The 23,566-nt window shown below is 32.4% G+C and overlaps 1 protein-coding gene across 2 annotated transcripts in view; it reads left to right on the forward strand.

Moving 5' to 3' along the window:
* Positions 1-22,677, forward strand: part of LOC149954470 (ATP-binding cassette sub-family C member 1-like) — a 50,784-nt gene extending 28,107 nt beyond the window's left edge. Inside the window, exons 11-19 of one of the 2 annotated variants that reach the window (XM_090169078.1) lie at positions 2,474-2,552; positions 4,290-4,823; positions 10,072-10,271; positions 11,178-11,304; positions 14,923-15,024; positions 16,661-16,807; positions 17,316-17,641; positions 20,611-20,805; positions 22,315-22,677. In XM_090169078.1, coding sequence (XP_090025204.1) covers positions 2,474-2,552; positions 4,290-4,823; positions 10,072-10,271; positions 11,178-11,304; positions 14,923-15,024; positions 16,661-16,807; positions 17,316-17,641; positions 20,611-20,805; positions 22,315-22,435 — 1,831 coding nt within the window. In that variant the 3' untranslated portion in view covers positions 22,436-22,677. The remainder of the gene's footprint in view (positions 1-2,473; positions 2,553-4,289; positions 4,824-10,071; positions 10,272-11,177; positions 11,305-14,922; positions 15,025-16,660; positions 16,808-17,315; positions 17,642-20,610; positions 20,806-22,314) is intronic. The other variant, XM_090169079.1, reaches the window with a different exon arrangement.
* The last annotated feature ends 889 nt before the right edge of the window (positions 22,678-23,566 follow it).

The following is a 23,566-nucleotide window of genomic DNA, read 5'->3' on the forward strand; positions in this document are numbered from 1 at the left end:
TTTTTTTCTTGAAATAGCCTTTAGAAAAGTCCAAGGGTAACGTTATATAGAAACTGATTGTACTACGCTTTCTTCGAGGGCTGATCACTGTTCGTAATCGGTGAACAAGCCTGTAGCTTTGACTGAACTAAAGTGATTACGTAATCAAATACAAATTTTTCACTACCAAAGGATGTACTCCCTGTAATCGGTGTACATAATTTGAGGAAGTAGATAGCGCCTCGGTTTTCTTGCACATAAGAGTCAAAATCTGAACGTTAACCACGCTAACGTACGAGAAGATCTTTCGTTCCGTCGGGTTTAGTTCACTTTCTTAAAACTTTATCTATTTTAAGCAAACAGTTGTCGAGGTCGTTCCCAATTTTCTGTATTTCCTCTTTGTAAGGAATTCATAATTATAATCAAATATAACAATTTCGTGTTTCGGTTCTGTATCCTTTAACTGCTTCGTGCAAGATGCCCATGATATTAGATCTAACTATAGGGCATTCTTTATAAATAAGTTGAGCACTGGTAGACCATTTAATTGGGCTGTTTCTTTTAATCCACTTGTACAAAGCAATGACGGGTTTAAGATAGGAATCTGGGGTTGCTATAGCTATTTCCGAATAACAATTTTTGGTTTTTCAACGTTTTTTTCCTACTTAATCCTTTTGTTACGTTGCAATAAATGGTGGTGCAACTCCACTTTTTGTGACTGATTAAGATTCTGATTATATAAAACCATTTTCGTATTCAAGTTTTTATCAAGTTTCGGTTGCAAATTGAGTTGTCGATAAACGTCTTCAAGAACTAGGATCATCTTTCTAGCCGTTTTTGATAGCTCTACTTCTAACCGCACGTACTGAAAGAAGTGGAGTAACAGTAAAAACCCGCCCTTCTGTACAAGAATCTTTTTCCGTTTTTCAACGGTATTGGGTTTAGATATCTTCCGCAAATTTTTAAAATGTCGCTTAAATCGCTTCTTCTGATCATTTACATCCCACAATTGCTTTATTCGCGTCGTTATTCGCATATTCGAGGGCGGAATTTCTCAGACACCAATTACACGTAGTTAGATATTTCGGTTCGTAGTCTTCGACATATTTGATTTCAAATCCACCCATATATAACCAAAGTCCCTAAGAATTGCTTGGTGAAAGGCGTCGATGACGTATTTACTGTTAGTTGGGGAAATCTGTCTAGCCAAATGAAATTTCGCTGATTTGTCACATGGTGTCTTGAAAATTATCAGATAGTGCGCGTTTAAATTTAATGTTCTCATTTCCTTCACGGGAAAATACAAATTTTGCATAGGTACCAAAACCGAGGTGTTTTTATGATGGGAACCTCTTAGAAACAAATTCGTGACGTCCATGTTATTTGATATTTAACACAGCAAAAGGCATCAAGAATAACAATATTCTTGACATTTAGGTGCAAAATTTTAACGTCTACTTATCCTTCGTGAAATTTATCTGTGGGTTTATCATCTAATACCGAATTAAATAGTTTTGGTTCATATTCCGTATAAAACCATATAAGTATCTCTGGTGGGGTGATAAGACTAACCAGGAAAAAAGATTTCCCAGACTGAGTCGCACCTGCGATCAGACCGTTAAAAGGATGTTGCAATCTGAAAACCATTTTAAAGAATAACACATTTTTCCCAAATTAACAAGTTTTTATTCACCAAAGATGTTTAGCGTTACAGACTATTCTGGCGAATATGAGTTCACAAAATTCATCACTTAAAAAGGTTTTTAAAGTAAAGATTTTTAATTCTAAATGTAGTCCAGATTTTTTATCAAAGCCGCACGAATTTCCCAGTCTTCTAAACAGTTTACCCAATATGTTTATTACTGACAATAATTTTCACGTCCGCGACCGTTAGTTGACTAGAGACAGTCGCGGTACTCCCCGTGCCGCATTCGCTTCCGCACCACGCGCTTGCAAGCTTTGAGTAATCACCACCTAGCACCTCCCTGTGGTGTAGCCTTGGTAGTTCACCACCGGGGGTGACTTTCCACTGCGCTGGCTGGGACCGGCTACTCGTTCGCTACCCGGTTCTTCAGCCTTGACAAATCACCGTCCAATACCAAATGGTGGTGTTAAGTTCTCCAATTGGTTAATACCATTTTCACTGGGTGGAACCGGCACGAAGACCCTACTGTCGCTGTTTTTGTTACGGAACTTTTAATAGAGTACAATTGTTGTTATGTATCCCAACCTTTGGGATATTTGATAATATCTTGTGTTAAAAGACCATTTTGTTAACAATAATTTCCATTTGTATTCATATGCACTAGCTTATTAGTCGCCGTAGGTATGAAAACACTATTAGCACATATGGTAACTGGTAGGGTACTAAAGATAATTTATTAAGGACTTTGATCCGTAGACCACAATACGCTCTGACGTATAATTTTAATTGCTTTATATTTATTTTATACTAACCTGATTTTAAAAAAATTAAATTTATTTGCAAATTCAGAGAAGCCACTTTTGAAAAAAATAGTGATGAAATCGTTGGAAAAAAGATAATTTCAGAGGAAAAAATTTTTCTAAGTAGGGTAAGTATTTTGTAAACATTATTCACTCATCATTTATATCTTAAACATTTTTTATTTCCGTCACTTCAGAAGTTCTCTGCTACATTTAAATAATCTTGAAACATATTTGAGCAGAATGCGTGACTAATGTAGACGAATCAATTTAATTAGTTAGTAGGTATTTTTGCTGGAAGCCAATCGTTAAGCCTCTATTGAAACAATAAACTTGATAGACTTCTTATTGCGCAGACTAATTCGTCAATCTTCCATTTCTGCAAAGATAAAAGAACTGTTCCGCTAGATTCAAAACAGAGTTGTCTTACAAAGCGATTATCCACATCCGGCTTGAGACCTCCGAAAAACCGGGCTCCATCGGTTGCTGTAATGCGCTTTCAATTTTTTTTACAATGGTAACTATGGACCTAAAGTTTTCGGAATTGTGACCTGAAGTGGGTAAATGCTGTTGACTTCGCTCATGACAGTAATTTCGAATTTAGGGTACAATGCCTATATTACCTTTGATTTATGGCACAACTTCAGAGCTTAGGAGTAGAAATTAATAATTGATCGAGTTTATGTATCTGTGTCCCCTAAAGGCGATGCCTAACTTAGATAAATACAAAAATAAATACATTTTTTATTTAGGATGGACGAGAGTTTATTTATTATTTCTACCGAACTGATAACTTGTTAAAAATAATTATATTCCGCTTTTGTTGCCAAAGTTGTTATTTTCTCTGTCGATTTGTTTTAAACAGATATTTTAAGAATCCTCTTGGTATACACGCTAAATTCGAGATTCATTTCGACAGTTCTAGTTGGAAATAATATTTCCATGCTCGTAAGTAGCAACAAAAGATGTGGACGTTTTTCATTGCAATTATCGAGCGTGATAATGGAGTTAAAGGAATATCTATAAACGTTGTTTGGCTTATACATAAATTAGAAACACAGTATCAACAATCGACTTGAAATGGTGTAAGCAAATTTCTGGCTGTGAATCTATGTCGATGATTTTTAGAAATGTCACTCCATTTAATCAAAAAAATGTTTTGATTTATCAAGTACTGATATTAAGTAAACTCTCATTGATACGGTCATCGATAAAATGTATCGTATACTACACAAGATTTGACGTTAATGAGGTTTGACGTTGCGCAAGAATATATATTATTGATTTTGGGGTTGTGAATATCACGTTGAAACTAGCATATGCACATTTTTTACAACGAAAACTATTGAAGTTTGAGGTACGTAGCTGGTTGCTTTGGAAACCAACTTAACGAAGTGAAATAACGGCAAAACTCACTATATGTTCTGGTCGCAACGGACCTTCCAAAATTTTATTCATTTGTTTTTGAATATCTTACAGTTTAAAGTTACTTTGTAAGATATTTCAACCTTTCCTATACTCGCCTTTCGTTGTTTAACAACCATTAAAAATATATTATATTATTAGAAAATTTAATATATCCATAAATAAAATTTTCCCGAAGTTTTTTCATATACATAAATAAGATGAAAGTAAGACCACCGTTGCAAAGTTAAATCGTTATTAACAAAGCTTTGAACGTTTCAACTCAAACGAGTGATCTGTGAAAACGTAATTAGCGTTATTAATAAAGTTTTTAACTTTGCAAATGTGCTTTTTATTTTCATCTTACAGATATCAAATTTGTCTTATGTTTAAAACGACAAAAATATTAACTTTATCTCAACGTTTTCAGGTAAAAACTATATTTTCCATTTGTTTTTCAGGGAGTTGTTCCCGTGGCATGGAAATATATCAACCTAATTGGTTTAAAGAGCTGTTTGGCCATTTTCTTTGGATTTTCATGCGCTTATGCTTTATCTGTGGTTTCCAATTACTGGTTGGTGCTTTGGACTGCAGATATTCAGTCATCATATGCGGATCAGAGCAATGCCACTATGTCAAACATTAAGGGACTCTCAATATTTGGAGCCATTATTGTGGCACATATTACTATTATCTTATTATCAGGAATATTTTTACTGATTTCTATGTTAAACGCCGCGATTAAAATGAATCGAAAACTACTAGAGTCAGTTCTTCGATCACCGTTAGCCTTCTTCGACACCACTCCAGTTGGACGTATACTTAATCGCTTTACATCTGACATCCAGGAAGTTGATCAAGGAATGAACTATAATTTGCTGATGAGTAGCGCGTATGCATTTCAGACAACCTCTTTATTAATATCTGTAATGGCTGAAATTCCTATTTTTGGGTTGGCGATTGTGGTTTGCCTTGTGCCTTTCATATTTATTAAAGTAAGAACAAATTTTATTCTAATTAGTACAAAACATTTAATTAGTAACCTTCACCTCATTAAAAGAGTAGTTGTTGGTGCCTTGGGTATATTAGCCTAGCTGATTAATGTTTTTTATGTAGTTTCGATGAATATTAGTAAATATTGTAAACCAGTTCTTTGGTTATAATCAGGTTGCGTTTACTGAATTAAAGGATTAATTGTAGTAAAAGTTGATGTTGAATGTAATATGATGCTTACCTAATTTAGCTCAACAGCTCTTGTGAAAAGAATTAATGTAAAATCAACATCAATGTTACTTCTTAGTTATACTAATAATAATAAACAGCTAGGCTAATCACGGACTATCGATCTAAGCGAGGGCTAGCCTTTCACTGTATACATTATCTCTCCCCGCACTTCGATCTGCCCGAGAGGTTATTTTGGAGTCTGCGAAGGTCTATTAGTTTTCAAAACGGCGATGCAATAAGGCGGAATTTCTATTATCTGTCAGTTTTCACTCTTTAAAGGTATTTAAATTCATTAAAGCTTTAAGTTTTACGTACATTTACCTTACAGTTAATGCGTAGCAAGTCTTAGCCTCCTAAAATGCCGAAAGGCATACCACCTAGTTAGCCAAGCCTCGGACTATTTACATGAACAAAGGCCTAACTTATTAGTAATAATTTTAGAAATATTTAATATTCTTAAATCTAGTAAACTATTCATATTAATTATAAAACATTAAAAGAATCGAAAATTAACCTTACGACGTCAAAATAATCGCTGTGAACATCTTTCTTCATCTTCTCTATAGTGTCAACAACATTTTTTCCTGGCTGATATACGCGTGCCATATTTTTTTCTTCAATGACCTTGGCCCACTCTTAATCTCCTACAGAACCCTTATCACTTCCCCGGGGATAAAAACGCGCCCTCTCTCTGGTTCTCTTAGATTAAAAGTCCGTGGGCTAATGCCCAAGTTAACACCTTACGCCCAAGTCATCTAGCGACCCTCAAGGCCTTAAACAGGTGGTCGGGTTACAATGCGTAGGAGAGTGGTGACAAGCCCTTCATGCCATGAGAGCCAAAAGCTCCCTACACTCACTATTACCTTTAACCGCTTAAAGCTTTTATGAAAAGGAGAACCCCTTTTAACCAGTGGGAAGAGAACTTGCAATCAAAGGGCAGTTAGTACAACGTAACGACATCTCCTGACCAAAGACTGAATTTTGGTGAACGTTTCTTTAATGCTAAAAGGCAAACGCAAACAATGTGACGAGCCGAGATGTTTCTCACCGATTTGATAAAAACTCAATTAATCAGTAGATTTTAATATAATTACAAAAAGCTCAAATGAAAATTCTCAAATTGGCCCTTTTTTGCCAGTGAAACGGACAATATTTTTTAAACACAAAAACCTTTCTCTTTGTGATTAAACATGCGAAATCAGCGACTTCAACGAAAATAAAAATTGAAAAAACTATATTTAAAAATAATTCCTCAAATATTTGTTAATTGCGAGCAAACTTGGGCAAATGACAATAAATTAAGGTAAGTTCAAGTAAATGTGCAAAGATTAAATTAAATACATACATGTATAAGTTCATTGAGGTAAATTGTATTATATTGGACTAAGTTAAATAAAACGGGTAAAATTGCTTAATTTTCGGTAAATATAAATAAATTTAGATTATTGCGAGTGTATTATGAAAAGATAAGTAAAGTTCAGTAAATGGTATTTAATTTGTATAAATTGGAAGAAGGCCATTATATTAACTTTAATCGGGTGAATACGAATTAGTTAGGATAAATGCGTGTGAAATGCTGTACGATCAAGTAAAGTTAGGTAATTGCGACTAAATTGAACATTAAATGTCAATTAAATTGGCCAGAATTCGGAAAATTGAAACCACCTAATTTAAGGCAAATATGAATACACGGAATATATGGGATTAAAATACCGTAAGTTGAAAAATGCTGCGTGGATGCAAATGATTTAGACTAACTTTGTGGATGTGGAAATACGAGCAATGTAAGATAAAAAAAGAGTTGATGGAAATAAATTCGAGAACACTAAGGAAATATCAAATAAAGTTTAGTTAATAGAAGTGAAATTAGTTACAACAAGTTAATTTGGTTATTGCAAATGTATTTTAATTTAATGCATTGCATTTAAGTTACTGTTAATTTAAATAGTTTAAAATTTCGTAATCTAGTTAGAGTTAAGTATATTCCGTTTGGTGAATAAGTTGCGAAAAGTTAAATAAATTGGGCTAACGCGTGTTTAAAAGTAAAGATTAATAAAATAAAATAAGGTTAATTTATAAAATAGTGTTTTATTTGAGAAAAATTAATAAATTTTAGTTATTTTAAGTTTAAGTAAATAAAAGTATGCAAGGGTGACTTTAATAAATATTTTGTGTCCAGTTAAACAGGATAACTTTATTTACGAAAACATTTGAAACTTAAATTGTAAATCTTTGAATCGCCTTTAGCCGGCTGCACACCTGAGACGCGGAACGAGCGAGGTGACGCGAAATTTGAAAAAAAAAGTCTAATTTTGCAAAAGCTTCGCTTACACGTGCGTGAAATTGTTTTTTGAAACGACGCATGCGCGTGTGCTTAAAACCCCCATGGTTTTTGTGAGACTTCCCTTAGTCTTTGTGAGACTTCCCATAGTTGTTCCGTGACTTCCTGGTGAGACTGGAAGACGGTTATCCTGATGAAGACACAAGATCTTGACACCCTTTGTTAAAAATTTATCCAATTTCAGGAGTAACTTTAGGTTACGATCGAAAGAATTAAGTTTAATTTGAGCTAAGCAGTGAAATATATAATCTGGTGACCCTTAAAGTTATGAAAGTTATTAATTTTACTCAATAAATAAAATATTGGGCTGATAAAGGGCCACGGCTCGAAACGTCTCCAATTAAAAAAAATTATACCATGATAGTTTCTCCACTTTCATTTTTATATTCATATTATAGCCATGGTAATTAATCAGTTGAGCTTTTAGCATGTGTGTCGTTTCACAGAAACCAAAATTTAGATTCAAACTTTTAATCAAATGAATTTTTTCGGTTTCACTATAAAGAAACTTCAATGAATTCGTATATCTTAATTTAAAGTTTTCAAATAACTTAAATTTACTCATTCGTTTTACCTAAGTTTTTAACTTTAACCAGTTTACTCAATTTAATGTATAAATTCGCAGTTACTTAAATGCAGTGGATTATACATGAGTTGAAATCAAATGGATGAGAAACACCCCGAGTGGTCTTTTTCTAAGGTATCATTGATTTTTAGAATACTAAATGAAGATTATTTTTCCGTTTGGGAGTTGATGAGGAAACAAAAATTTAAGTTTTATTAAAAATTGACTATTTTACCATTTACACTTAAATACACACTTCTATACGATTGTAATTATGGTTGACACTTATTTAAATTGATGGAGTGGTCAAATAACTGTACTGTCATTTCTTCATCGTTGTTACCCAAACCCCATTTATATTCAACCATAAATTTTTCTAATAAGCTATATGTGTAAAATAAACTTGCTTTTCTAAACCATCTTGATGGGCATCCTCTGAAAAGAGTTTAAGGTAGAAACGAGTCTATTTCATTTTCGTACCACCTACGAAGTTCATTTATCCTTCAACTTCGATAAAAAAATTAATCAACTTAATCAGTATAGCGTATAGCCAGAAATTCGTCAAGGAACTGCAGACTACTTAATTTAGTTAAGTCCAAACCAAGGAAAGTCTGATTTAAACTGCTATTAAACGAAACTTTTGTTAATAATACGGGAGGTCATGTGACAATGTTTTGTCGACGTCATGAAGCTGTAGCTCTTGAAGGTAGAGAGCACGTGCTGCAGTCGCGAGACCCTTCGGTCTCTGAAACCCGCGTGCAAAACTAACATGCAAGTATAGCACTTAAATGATTGGTGCTCCTGACTCGAATAAGAGCACTTTATACTTCTTATATTTTATTGTTTTATTTTTTAGGAACACCTATTCGATATCGTCCACGAACAAAAACCGTAAAAAAAATTATGGCTATATTGAGAAATATTGTTTTAAATTTTTAAAAGAGTTTAGGATAGTTTAGGCACTTGCATTATAGAAAATTGATATATTTCCGAATATTTTTGATAAAAGACTACTGTTTCCACCACTGATATCAGAATTCTTTGGGGAATTTAATTATATGTTTAAAGCCACAAAAAGTTCAAGTTACTTGTTTCTTGTATTCAGGCGGTAAATTAAATAAACCCCTTACGCGGAAAGGTAGATAATTACATAATTTAATAATAACATTTTTCCATCGACAGACACTTTATGGTACTATTTTTATTTTTAAAAACATTTAAAAACTTTTAAACAAGCTTTCGGGCCTAAGTCCCTTTTCAAGCGTCTAGTCGATAAAAAATTTGGGGAGTTAAAAATTAAAAAAAACTGTAAATGAAAACTGTAGTATTTCTTTTAAAAAACTGTTAATTAAGAATTATGTTCTAAAAAAGGTTTTTTAAAAAAATATTATATTGGAAAGAGGAATGAAACCTGAAAAAATGTATTACATAATAACAATCATTTATACAAATAATTTTGTATTGACAAAACGCTTGAAATGGGGCTAAGGCCCGAAAGCTTGCGTAAAAGTTTTTAAACGTTTTTAAAAATAAAAATAGTACCATGAAGTGTCTGTCGATGGAAAATTTTTATTATTTAATTAGTTATTAACTATGGCAAAATTATTAAACATATACGATTAGAAAATTACATAATAAAAATGGGCAAAAAAGCTTAGACCTAACAAATTTATAGTAATGATAAAACCTACGATATACTTTAACCAATTCCAGAATACAATGTTATTCCAGTTTAAGTACTGAAAGCCTGAATCAAAAATGGCTAGTTCAGTGTATTTTATATGATATTAATGTTGCGTATCATAACGTATAAAGAATATACTTCAAAAAATTATATTTGGGATAAAAGTTATAGCTTCTAAACATGTCAAAAAACGAAATTATGAAAAACGTTACAACAAGCTAAGCGGTACGTACGTTGCCTTCACCCTCCCGGTCACTTGGGATAAAGGTATTAAAGATTGCTAGATGACTTGGTGGTGCCTTGGGTATAAGCCTAGCTAATTATTATTTTATTCTTGATACATAGTAGAATTATAACGGATATAAATATTCTGGTTTTAAAATATTTTTTATTTTATAACTAAACTTCGAGGAAACTTAATGCTTTTAGGTGTATTACTCGAAAGCTCATGGAGAGTTGAAGAAGCTATTCGTCAACTCAAATTCTCCGCTGTTCACTCATTTTTCCGATACTTTGGGCGGTGCCAGCGTCATCAGATCTCTGAAAGCTACAGACATATTCACTGAGAAAGCATTTTCTCTCATTGAGGATAACGAAGCCAAATATTATTCATGTACAATGAGTGTGAGGTTAGAAACTTTCATAAATTTAAATTTAACAAAATGCTATCACGTTTAGTGTACAATTTGCTTTATTTATTTTACTTATAGAATTTTTATTTAACTTACGGTATTTTTATTATAAATCTTCTTGGTTTGTTGAATAAATTTAATATTATATTATTGGCGCTTGAAATTGGACAACAATAGAGTTAAGTATATTATTCAAATTAATTTCGTGTTTTGCGTAATGCCCAGCGAAGTCGCTCATGAATGCTGGTTTAAAGATCTTGCGTTTCAATTTCTTTTGTAATGTTGCCGATAATATTGATATTCATTTCTACACTTACGCAACAAAGAAACACAAATAGGAAATGGTTTTCAGCACGATATATCCTGGTTGATATTATAGTAAGATGTCATGGTTTTTAAAATCCGGTACATTTTAAAACCATGATATACTTATTTTCCAGGCGATTTTGCGTGAACGTACTAGTGATCTTTTAAATATCTTTTTCCTCTTTTTAATACGCTAATAATAATAATAATAATAATGTATAATTTTTTTCTTAATTCCTCAAAGATATTTCGTATTTAATTTGAAATCCGTTTATGTTTAATGATTGCAAAAATTTGAACTATCCATATGTCCAATTACATTAGTTAGATATAAAGTTAGTTTCCTAAATAAAGCTTACTTTATCCATATCTTTGGCCTATATTTTGCAATATCCCTTTTATATATAATTCATCATTCACACCAAACGAATTAATGGGTCTGGAATGGTTTACATATAAAGCCAGCCCTCTTTTAGGATATCATATCGTACACCATAATTCTACGTTTACATTTCCACAAGTATCCCAAATACGTTTTAGAGATTATGATTACTCTGTTTTATAACAAGTCCAAAACTACAATAACTTAATTTTCAGATGGATGTCCTTCCGGGTAAATTTGTTACTAAGTGTGCTGTTACTCGTTGCTTATCTATGGGTAATACTGTCAAAAGAATCCCTCTCACCTGGAATAGTTGGATATATTCTTAACAACTTGAACATGGTTTGTGTTATTTAATCATCACCTCGGTTAAACGTATTCAGTTCATTTCTCACCTGGTGCCTTCAGGAAATTTATTTCGCTAGTCAAATGAAAAAGTATTGAAAACATTTATGAACATGACCTCAAAGAAAAGGCCTAAGTACTTGAAATACATTTTTGGACATCACTCGAGCTTACTATAGTAAAATTATTTTTCGGTGAAACCTATTGCTTATTCGCCGGAAAATCTTTAGTTCAGACATACCAATTACAGATATGTTCAAAACGGGAGAAATAAAAATAGTTATTTAAGGAATATGAAAAAATGCATATTAATCCAAGTAGTATTTTCCAAAGTGATATTTTTGCAGATTGTCTGAACTTTATGTAAAATATTTCTGATAAGACCAAAATTTCCTAACATTTTCTGAATACTTAAACGTTTTGTAAATTACCTTATATGTTTGGACTAGGCTTCGCCAAGTAATCGCTTTTAAGTTAAGATACTACGCGAATAATTCGACAAAAGTACAACAGTTGTTTTTATTTAAGTAACAGTACGGAGTAATGGATGCTAGTAAAAATCTAAAGTAGGTTTTAGGGGTTTCTTGGGCAAATATGTTCTTTAGGCTCGGTGGGTATTACGGCTGCCCGAGAAAGCCCGATATTTGATATACAGATATTTGGTTTTATTATTTTAGTATCTTAAATGTGACGTCAATCAGTATGTGAAAATAAATCCTAACACATTTCGACTACAATTATTAAGGGGGTCCCTATTTAATAATTTCTTAAATGTTGATGTCGTACCGGCTTAATTTGTTCCTATGTATGAAAATATAATTCATTAGAAATTTGGGGGTAAATTGAACAAAATTTCAAGTTAGCGCAATGAGCTTAATTGAATATTTGCCATATTTTAGCATAAGAACCAAGGGCATTTAAAGTATTTTATTTTTTGCGAGTTAGTTAATAATAAAAGTAATAATCAACAAAGCTAATATACAAAGCACCAACTTAGGCCCCGGTCATCTAATTTATAAGTTTATCTGATTTCCAAAAGCTTTGTTCTTATACATTGAAACAAATTTAAAGAGTAAGATTTCACATGAAACACAGAGCAGCCATTGATTTACCCGGTCGAGTTTGGGTTTTTCATCTTGCAGGTTCACATTGTTATCTATTTGGTTTTCAGGTTTCCTCGTCTAGTTCTACCGAAGTCTGGCCGGGATAATTTAAAACAATACTCATTTTTTGCATAATTATAATACAATTTATTTTGGAATCCATTTAAAAAAAACCGCCAGTTTTTAGTTTCGAATGGATATATATTTTTATAAATCGAGTAGCACTATTGCTTTGACTGAAATGTAGTAGTAGTCTTATTATTGGAGTTTCTAAACACCAATGTTAACAGATAAGCCTACACTACACTAAGCTGACGAAACTAGTAACGAGTCATAATACATTAATTAAAATAACAAACGTTTATTAATTAAATCATATTAAGAGTGAATACTGTACAAGATGGTATGACATAATATAATGCCGCTATAAACGCAGTTGAGCGGATATATATATATATATATATATTAGGTTAAAAAATAATAAACGAGATTAGCAATAATTAAAAAGAATATCTTATTTACATTTAACATTTTAACCTGTTAAAAAACCAAACGGGAAAAAGCCGATAACGTTTCTTATCTTCACATTAGAGATGGCGCGAGTGCCGACTGGATATATTTTTAACTTAAACGGGCCCCAGCAGGTTTCTCCGCGCGCGAGACGGAACGCTAACGCTCACAGTCACGGATAGATATTTATTTTAGATTTGGAACTCCCTCTGGTGTCTGGTTCACTTCTTATCTCCTGTGGTATATCGAAAACTATCGTCGCTGTCGATAACTTTGAACACATTTTTGGAAATTATATTTCAAGATGTTCAGCGACTCTATCATAGCCGGAAACGTAACGCGCAAGGTCAATCAATATCCATAAGTACGCATTTATAAATGACTGCACCTCTTCCCCGGCGAGTTAGTGTCGGTGGTGTCGGTCGCCATTGCTACCTTTTTTCAAAAACCAGGTATCTCAAAAAATTCAGTTTAAGTAAAAAATTATTATAATTAACGCATTCGCGTTTTGCTAAATTGTTTCCAAAACCCTAAATGTAAAACCATCCAGTTAATAATTATTATTATAATATTAATTTAAATTTAAAGATACGTCTATGAAAAGGGCAAGGAAAAACTCTCAGAGACGTGATACCCGTTTGAGCCCTCGGAGGCTCGTTATTTTGGGCCTTTGATTTCTCGGAAACCGCTGAGTTTACAAATGTTAACTGTACGTACATTTATGGGTGATTAAATTTATTCTCGATCGCGATACGAATTGGGTCCCTCGGGGGCCATGAATTTTGGGAAATTGATTTCTTGGAAACCGCTGAGACCACATTTGTAAATGATTTTTACGGACTACAGCGCTTTCCTAAACAGCATTTGTTTAATCAGCATTTTCCAAAACAGCGTTTTTCAAATCAAGGTTTTGTCAAAATAGCGCTTTGTCATAACAGCGTATCTTTATACAGCGTTTCCCAAAACATCAAATTGTTCAAACGGCGCTTTGTCATAGCGGCGGTTCTCAAAAACGTATTTTCTCGAAACAGCGTTTGTCAAAACGGCGTTGCTTTCTAAAGCACTAATAATATAGGCCTATTGTAATACATATTTTCCTGGAATTTCGGAAAAATTCATTACCTAATGGTTTCTGCCGATAGTTAGTACTGCAAACTTACCCATCCTAACCTAACCTAATCTAACCAACCTAACCTAACCCCTGAAGTTCATATATATGTTATACATTTCCCATCGTCAATTCATATAAATTTTAAGAAACCGCTGTCTTGACCAAAACCGCTGTTTCAAAATCGCTAATTTGAGAAACGGTATATTCAGAAACGCTGTTTATGGAAAAAGCTGTTTTGACAAACCACTCTACTGAGAAACTCTTAACCAAAAAACGCTGACTAAACAAAACGCTCTTTCGACAAACCGCGGTATTGAGAAACGCTATTTCAACAACCGCTATTTTAACAAAGCGCCGTTGCAACAAAATGCGGTTTTGAAAAACGCGGTTTTGAAAACGCTATTTTAACTAACGCTATTTCAGTCAAGCGCTCTATTCCCTACATACCTTTGTGAATGATACGTCGATTCATGAGGTAAACAATTTTCAAGATATTGATGCCCATTTGGAGGCCCATACATTTGACCGATGTGGAACAAATATTACAGCTGGGACACTTGTTAATATTACTCAAATAAACATTTTATCACATAGGATTTTGTAGCCGTTTCACAAATTTTTCAGAAGGCAGTTCTGAAATAAATGTACTAAATAGATTTATACTTGCACTATTCAATTTCTTAAAGAAAACTGAAAAAGTGCTATTCAAAATACCACAATTATAATTAAATATGACGATTATAATTAAGTATCACAATTATAATTATCTGTTTTTTTCTGCCTTTTCGCGAGCTGGATGTCGATCATCCTGTAATTTAAGTTTCGAAAGACTATTAATGTAAAGCTCCCATTGTTATTTTTGATAATCGTTAAATTTTCCAACTTTTGCAGATTGCACCTTTTGTGTGGCTCATATTATTATACGGAACATTTGTTGAGGCTTCTTTTGTGAATCTGGAGAGGATATTTGAATATTTCAAATTAAATCCTGAAGTGAGCGAAATTTATATCGAAACTATTATAATTTTTGTAAAATTATAATCCAAGGGTACTTAGTTATTTTTACTCCTATACTAAAACGAATGTTATATGAATTATAACGCTTTGTTATTATTGTACGGTTTACATATTTTCAGAAGAAAATAGGGGAAGTACGTATCTGTAGCTTTGAACCATAGAAGTCGTCGTGTGACCCACGAAAACGCCTTTTTACGCAAAATAACCAAACTGAAAAAGTAGTTCCACTTTTGTTTGGATTCAACACGGCTATAAACGACGAAAGTAAATACGCTCAATTAGCAGAGAATGTGAAGGACAATATGTTACAATTGTTCAATTTTATTAAAAATTGATATTTTAAACGATGTATTCATCCGCGATTTCCCGCCTTTGACGCCTTTCCAAAGCTGAATAGAAGCGTACTTCCCCCTATTTTCTTCTGATATTTTGTATATATTTCAAATTTAGCACGTTTATTTATACTTCAAAAACGTTCCTAAAAAATTCCAGGACTCTGAAAAATATCTCAAAATTAAGTAGTTTCTGAAATTAGCAGTAAATTAAGCTATGCGGCTAAAATTTTTTCAAATGTGATAAAAGGTTTAGTTTAGAGAGCCGAAGTTAATCATTTAATGAACTAGCCTATTTTGAACATTTTTTTTTGAAAAAACGATTTTAATATATAAATCTAGTAGGTTTTGTTTCATTAAAACATTCAGTCTTATTAATTGAAAATTAATTGAACCTCCAGAAAAGAGACTTTGCTTCAAGGCAAACTTTTTTGGTGCTCGTACTGTGAGAAGTCGAACTATTCGCACTTTTGATTGACCCCAAATTTTTTATTACCTTGTGATGAACAAGAATGACAAACTAGACTTCACGATGGCTTAGACACCTGAGACGTTCCGAGTTAAATGTTATCTAGAACACATGAGAGTAACAAAATTATATGATGTTTAGGACCCACAATTTGAATAGCCTAGCTGATTATAGGCTAAGTTTTATGCAGGGTCCTTAACAATATTATATGGCATTTCTAGAGCCCGAGACCAAATTAGATGATTACTCAGGCCCGCAACGAAATTAGATATCTAGTGCTCGTAATGATGCTATATAACGAATAGAACGACTAAAAACACTGAATGAAGTCTAGGGTCTGTAATGATGCTTAATTTAGACTAGTGTTTGCAACGAAGGAAATTGTTATTTAACTAAATTAGCCAACTGATTGATAATAGCAATTTGGATCTCTTAATCATTTATTTTCATTCCATAAAATTAATACAGACAATAGATAAATTTATACGGGAAATTTTCCTCTATATTATTCTGAATTATAAAAGGCGGTCATCGTCTTCAATAAATTTATCGACTTTTATCCAGATAAAGTACTAGTAAATAAAATAAATGTTTAAAATGCGCGTGATATTGAAAGAAAAATGTGTATGTTAGAAAAGCTTAGAACTCAACAAAGAGTTAGTCTCGTTACAAAGTGTATTAATGGCTGTATCATTTCATGAACGTCGAAAAAGATGTATGTTAGAAAGGTTTAGAACTCAACAAAGAATTAGTCTGGTCACAAAGTGTATTAATGGCTGTATCATTTTATGAACGTCTTTGTCCCAAACAGGCAGATTGGAATAAACCAGAAGTGCATATACCGAAGAAATGGCCTGAGCAAGGTCAAATTAAATTTCGCAATTATTCAACTCGCTACCGTGAAGGATTGGACCTGGTTTTAAATAACATCTCTTTCGTTATTAATCCTATGGAAAAAGTAAGAAATCATGTAGTTTTAAAAATATTAATCAGAAATAAGATTCATCGAGGGGCTAACCGATTACGCCGGATTACGCTTAGATTAGCACTGCCAAAGGCAGGGACTTTAAGGATTACGCGTAATCCCATTTGTACAGTCAAAGGTACGGCTCTGTACACCGATTACGCGGAGTGATCAGCCCCTCGCGCATCATGGTCTACAGAACCACTGAAAACCGGAAATAATTGAATTAATATTTGTTGAAACAAACACTTTCCGTCAACATTCTAAAAACATTAAAAAATAACTGTCTTTGGTCCTTTTTATAAGTAGTTGCTAATTATAACCAAATGCAACTATTAACATAAAATTGAAGTTAACCCAAAATAATATTGAAATATAAATGGTATATTTTGCTATATAATTTCACATTTTTTTTACTTTGTTGTGGCCTTTGTTATCAAAATTACGAAGATTGTAAGTATTTTGCAATATAGTCAAAGTAATTTATACTTTAATTAAATAGGTTGGTGTGGTAGGAAGAACAGGCGCTGGAAAATCTTCTTTGGCGTTGGCTCTGTTTCGGATGATTGAGCCAGCGAACGGAGAAATCATTATCGACGGACAAGATATCAGTCAACTGGGTCTACACGATCTGAGATCCAGAATCACCATCATTCCGCAGGATCCAGTTCTCTACTCTGGAACCCTGAGATTCAACTTAGACCCTTTCAACTTAAACAGTGACGACGAACTCTGGACAGCTCTAGAATTAGCGCATTTAAAAACTCTCGTGAAGACGTACAAAAATGGCTTAAATCACGAAATGATGGAAGGTGGACAAAATTTAAGGTCAGATTTTATTAGAATTTAAAATGGTGTGAACACCGATTTCCATTAAATAAAAAATGCCTTAATCAAATCAGTTGGAAGTTTGATTTAAGGGGTAGTTGGGATCTATGAAGGCACAGATATTGGAAATGTTTTAGAATTAAAGAGTTATTTTTTGGAATTATTTTAAAAAGCAAAATATATTTCTAAAATAATTTCCATCGATTTTCCTCACCTTTTATAGATTTTAAAACCCTTTCCTTAAATTTGAGCCTTGAAACTGTAACAGTAAACTGAGAAAATTTTAAATTTTAAAGGAGTACGCGTGTTTAGTTCAGAATTAAACTACCCCACCCCTATCGCCACGTATCCCGCCGTGGCGTGGCTGTTACACATATCTCACTCTGTTTAATCAGTTATTGTGTGTGTACTGGTGTCTAAGGCCTAGGGTCGACACCGATGTGTGTGAGTCTCAAACAAAAAAAAACAAAAAAGCCCTGTATAGACGTCTGCTATGCTGTCGTAACTGGATTCTGCAGTTTTGTGTTTCAAACTACTACCATGCTACTACTCGGAAAATATTATAACCTTAATTAACATGCTGTTTTATATGTTAAATTAAAATTTTAGATAAATACATAAGAAATTAAACGGCTAAAGGAGTTTGCAACTTTCTATGTTAGCTAATTCTCTTAATGAATTTATAAAACAGACATGTACTAAATTATATCAATTCAAGTCTGCACTTATTATTATTATTAAACTTCTAGTTTAAAGTAGAATTATACATCAGTATTTAAATTTGGCATGCATCATGAAAATCTGAAGATCCTCACAAGTCAAGTACCCGCTGGAAGTAAAAAAGAGTAGCATTTAGAGTTACATTAAAATGACCACATTTATTTCTAGAAAGGACTGATAAAATGTGTGCAGTTATACTGCAGTAGCCTTTTTGAAATGTTAAAGGAACTTTCAAGAAAGACCAAGTCGAATTGAAATAAGTCATTCAGTCGTAACTTGGGGTTTACAATGTACGGAAACTGAATTACGAATTTAAAATTGACTAGAGGGTCTCTTGGAAGTCTTTTTAATAAAAGAAAATTCATGACTTATCTTTTCTAAGCTAAAGGACAAGACACATGGCTCTCCTTGCACTTGCATGCTCTCTCTATAGGAAGAGACTATCATCTGTTGTTCGTGAAAATAGAAGCTATAATTACATCCAAATTTCCTCTGTTAACTTGAACAGTCTTGATTAAATTTATTGCAAATCCCTTTTATTGATGACTTTTTTTACTAGTTTAGTTTCTATAATGAGTTTCAGCAATTTAAATGTTGTAATTTTACACGTAATCATTTACAATTTAAAATTTTCTCAGTTTACTGTTACAGTTTCAAGTCTCAAATTTATGGAAAGGGTTTTAAAATCTATAAAAGGTGAGGAAAATCGACGGAAATCATTTTAGAAATATATTTGGCTTTTTAAAATAATTCCCAAAAATAACTCTTTAATTCTAAAACATTTCCAATATCTGTGCCTTCATAGATCCCAACTACCCCTTAAATCAACCTTCCAACTGCTTTGATTAAAGCATTTTTTATTTAATATCTGTCTCTTTGCTCTGCCTGTGGGCATATTTTTCCTAAAATTAATAATTTAAAATAAAAGACATAAGTTCGAAAATAAATAGGTTTAATTTTAAATATATTTTGAACAGAAATTTAATATTATTGAATGTAATTTAATATATTGAATATTATTTTAAATATTTTACTTAATATTGGGAAATAATGATGATTACAAGAAAATAGGTGTATAACTGGTTCTAGTAAGCAAGTGCCATATGCTAATTTTGGTAAAACTTTCAATAAAAACAGACCTTTGATGAGATAGTGTTTATGGATAGCATAGCCTGATTTGTGAAGAGCTTTTAATCGTTTACTTTTATCTCAATCATGTATCAAGAGTTTCCAACACTGCCGAGCTTTCAAATTAAAAACCAACCATGTGTAATTTATATTCACCGAGGCAAAGTGTAATTTATATTCACAAAGGCAAACAGTACTTGGTGAGTCTCCAGTCCTGTTCTGGCTGTACTACCTTACAACGGTATGGCTCGTACACTACTGATGATAACTGATCCTCAAATAACAATAATTTCAGTCTAATCACTTGTTAAGCTTCTGAATAATTAAGACGCCTTTACATAGAGAATTAAGTTTGAATGCCCAGAATGCTCATTGTTATGAAAAGTTATTCAAATATTTACCATACTTCATTACTGTAATTAAAATTCCCAAAATTGTTTACACAATGCTAGATGGATACACCTAAATTAAAATTTAATTATTCATTTTTTAAATCAGCTTGTTAAAAAAACGTATGGAAGAGATAAAACTAAATTAACTTTAAACTAAATTTCACTTTCCACAAAATTCTTTCTGGTACTACTAAATTATCTAAATACGTTATTTTTTACCTAGAATATACACACTGTACAGGCTATGCAAAGTTGGTGTTGGTGAACTTAATATTCCTATTATTATTAATTTTCAAAATAATATATTAGTTTTTTAAATATTTTAGTTTATTAGAATTATTTTATTTCAAATACTTTATAAGAATAATTTTATTTCAAATACTTTATAAGAATAATTTTATTTCAAATACTTTATAAGAATAATTTTATTTCAAATACTAAGAGTTTTTACAGAACACTCAATGTATTTGATCTTAATTTTAAGAAAATTATAGAAATAAAATTTGGCTCTTAAGGCTTAGTTGGTGTGGCTATTATACACAGTTGATTTAAATTTTATTTTATAAAAATCGTAATAAAGTCTTCTGTCTCTCTCATTTAATGAAATTTTTTTGTTACATGATGCATAACGTCATGAAATTATAATTTCTTGTATGAATGATTGGTAAGCTATATTGGGAATAACGAAATTAGAACAATTTATAAAGATAGTTGTATTTATTTGTTTAGCGTTGGCCAGCGTCAACTGGTCTGTTTGGCAAGAGCGCTTTTAAGGAAGACGAAGATTCTGGTGATGGATGAAGCGACGGCTTCGGTGGACATGGAAACGGACGATCTGATTCAAGCCACAATACGCGACCAATTTGAATCTTGTACAATAATCACAATTGCGCATAGAATAAAAACCATCATGGACTACGACAGGTAAAAATACTCGCAACTGACTTATTTTTATCGTCTTCGAATAACCTAAAAACAAAGACAGACCATTTATTTCAAGAATTACAATCTCAAAGATTTCTAATACATATTGCCGCTCGGCACCTTGAATTAGCAATAGGGATTTCACAGCATCTCATAACAACGAGTTCCCTCTCCGCCTATATGAAGGAATTAAAATTATCATATCGCCAAACCATCTACCCTAACTAATAATAATCATCATCAGCTTTGTTACTACTCAAGGCACCACCCTAGGCCAAACTCACCCAGCAACGTTTATTGCCTTAATCGCAGTTGGTCGGGTTGACTAAATGCTGATATTGGTTCGCTGAATGCACGCCATGGTCAAGCGGCTCCAGTTAAAGCACGGCTATAGCCAAATGTGTCGGGTGCTGGCAATACTGATACTAGGGCGAAGATTCTCCAGCGGTTTGAGGAACCCACTTCGTAATGATATAATGTATTTCCAAAACCTGCAGTTCACCCGCATTTTGCGAGAAGGCAAAAGTCTTACCACAGGGCAACGCGCTTTTAGTATTTACACAATCTGCTCAAATCCATTTTCTGTAGTAACTTGGAGACATTCTTTGACAAATAAATTACCACCTTGGTAAATAAAACTATTAGGAATGAGCTTTCCTCCAGCGCATAAGACGATATAATGGTTTTAACTGCGACTATCCCTTGCAACCGATAGCTATTTAGTTTTGCATCATCTGGCTAAGTGCTGGTTACTTACCCCAAAAGGGCTCATTTCATTTTTGAGGGGTTCAAATATTAAGTATATCCAAATTTTATGGTTCAAATTTGTGATATTTCAGAGAAATATAAATATGTTTTAACACGTCTTTTAAAGTACTTTTACAATCTATGAAATTTAAAATATAAGGTTTGAATTTGTTAGAAATTATATAATCGAAAAACGATCAGGCATGATTCGATAAATAAATATTGAAAATTTAATTTTTAGATTTTTAGACTGTCGCTCCGTTATCTGAAAAATTAACGATTCGAACATATTAATCACATGAACTGCAAGACACATAGGCAATGTTTTGAAACCATACACGTTTAAGTAATTTTCAATTTCACTAATTAAAGGCCAAAATAAATATTTGTACCATACAAAATGAATAAAAAATGAATAATAAAACAAATGAAATAATTTCACCCGCTCCATCCGTGAATCGTAGGCCAATATTAATTAAAATTAGAAATCCAAATCAGAGTGTTATTTTGTTATAATATCCGACTATTTAATTGTTAGAAATTCATTTTACAGTTAAATCTTGCATTTTTAGAGTAAAATAATAAAAAAAATATTCAGTTGTTACTTTCTGTTGGAGGTAGAGTTGGGGGAATAAAAATTATTCCAAAAACTGAAACCACTACGTTCTCTATAAAAAAAAAAGGGTCAACTCGGCTTTTCAGACATTTGTATGTTCTCTATTTATATTTTAAACTTTGAATGAAATATGAATTTACTTTCAGGGTGTTAGTTCTCTCTCAAGGGAAAATCGCCGAATTTGGCGCTCCTCATGATCTTAAAAGAGACAGCAAGTCCAGGTTTTCTGAACTATATAAATATGCGGAACTTCAAAGCAACAGCTAAATGGAAAAGTCTAGAAAACTGTATCACTAAAGCTATTTTTAATATCCAGCGCTATAATAATTGGGTGTTATAGATAATGTTATTTGTCTAATTAAATCTAATTATCGAAACCTCAATAAAATATTCCTCGAAATATGTATCATCTTAAGAATCAATTTAGAATATCATTTGAGTTGTTTTTATTAAATATTCATCCAAGATACCTTCTAAAGTATTCTTAACAACTGCCTTAGATTCTAACGGATAATATTCCTTTGAGAATCATGTAGCATGCTTATGTACTCATTTTTAAAACCAATTAAAATTATAAGTAGCGGACATTTTATTCTAAAACTGTGGGAATGAAATACATTGGAAATTCTGTAAGAAGATTTTATTAGTACTGTTCTTTTACTAAGTCTTTGTCAAGAAATGAGCGTTCTAAGATCATACTTCATTTGAAAATCTGTTATTTTGTTGTCTCCAACTTGGAGAGATCGATGTATGAAATAGTAGTGATCCATAATTGGAAGTACCCAGAAAAGCTAAAAAACACTGTTATTCTCCCAATTCTAAAAAAGGAGATTCTAAAACCATACCAACCAATTTCATTAATGTCGTTTATTGCCCAAAATGTTTGATACATTATTTTTAATTGACTTAACTCATGCGCTTAAAAATATCAGATTATCAATATGTATTTCGATCTGACCGAGAAACAGAGAAAGCTCGAACCTTGGACTTATCAAAAAATCCTGAACACTTTACACATGAAATAAGTTAAAAACACCTTACACTAGTGAATTAAAAATACAATATAAGTAAAAACATTCAGTTAGTTTTGAAATAAAACTAATTGAACCCTGTGGTGTGACACCAATAAGAAAATTAACAGTGTTGTTGTGTTTGTATCTGGACCAGGTTTCAGCTCGCAATTTCATGCTAAATGGTTTGTCAGAAAATATTTCGAAACAATCAATAATCACAGAGCATTTTTTACCAAACTGTTCACGAAAACATAATGGCATAGTCGCCTGTAGTTCGTCCCTCTCTGGCCATTTTATGAAAAAATGCAACCTCTGATATAATGCATTTAGACAGTGATAAAAAATGCGACCAACGGATGATTTTTGATATTCTGAATCGATAACT

The sequence above is a fragment of the Leiobunum rupestre genome, chromosome 3, assembly GCF_980474605.1.
Source record: "Leiobunum rupestre chromosome 3, qqLeiRupe1.1.hap1, whole genome shotgun sequence".
Taxonomy (NCBI): Eukaryota; Metazoa; Arthropoda; class Arachnida; order Opiliones; family Sclerosomatidae; genus Leiobunum; species Leiobunum rupestre.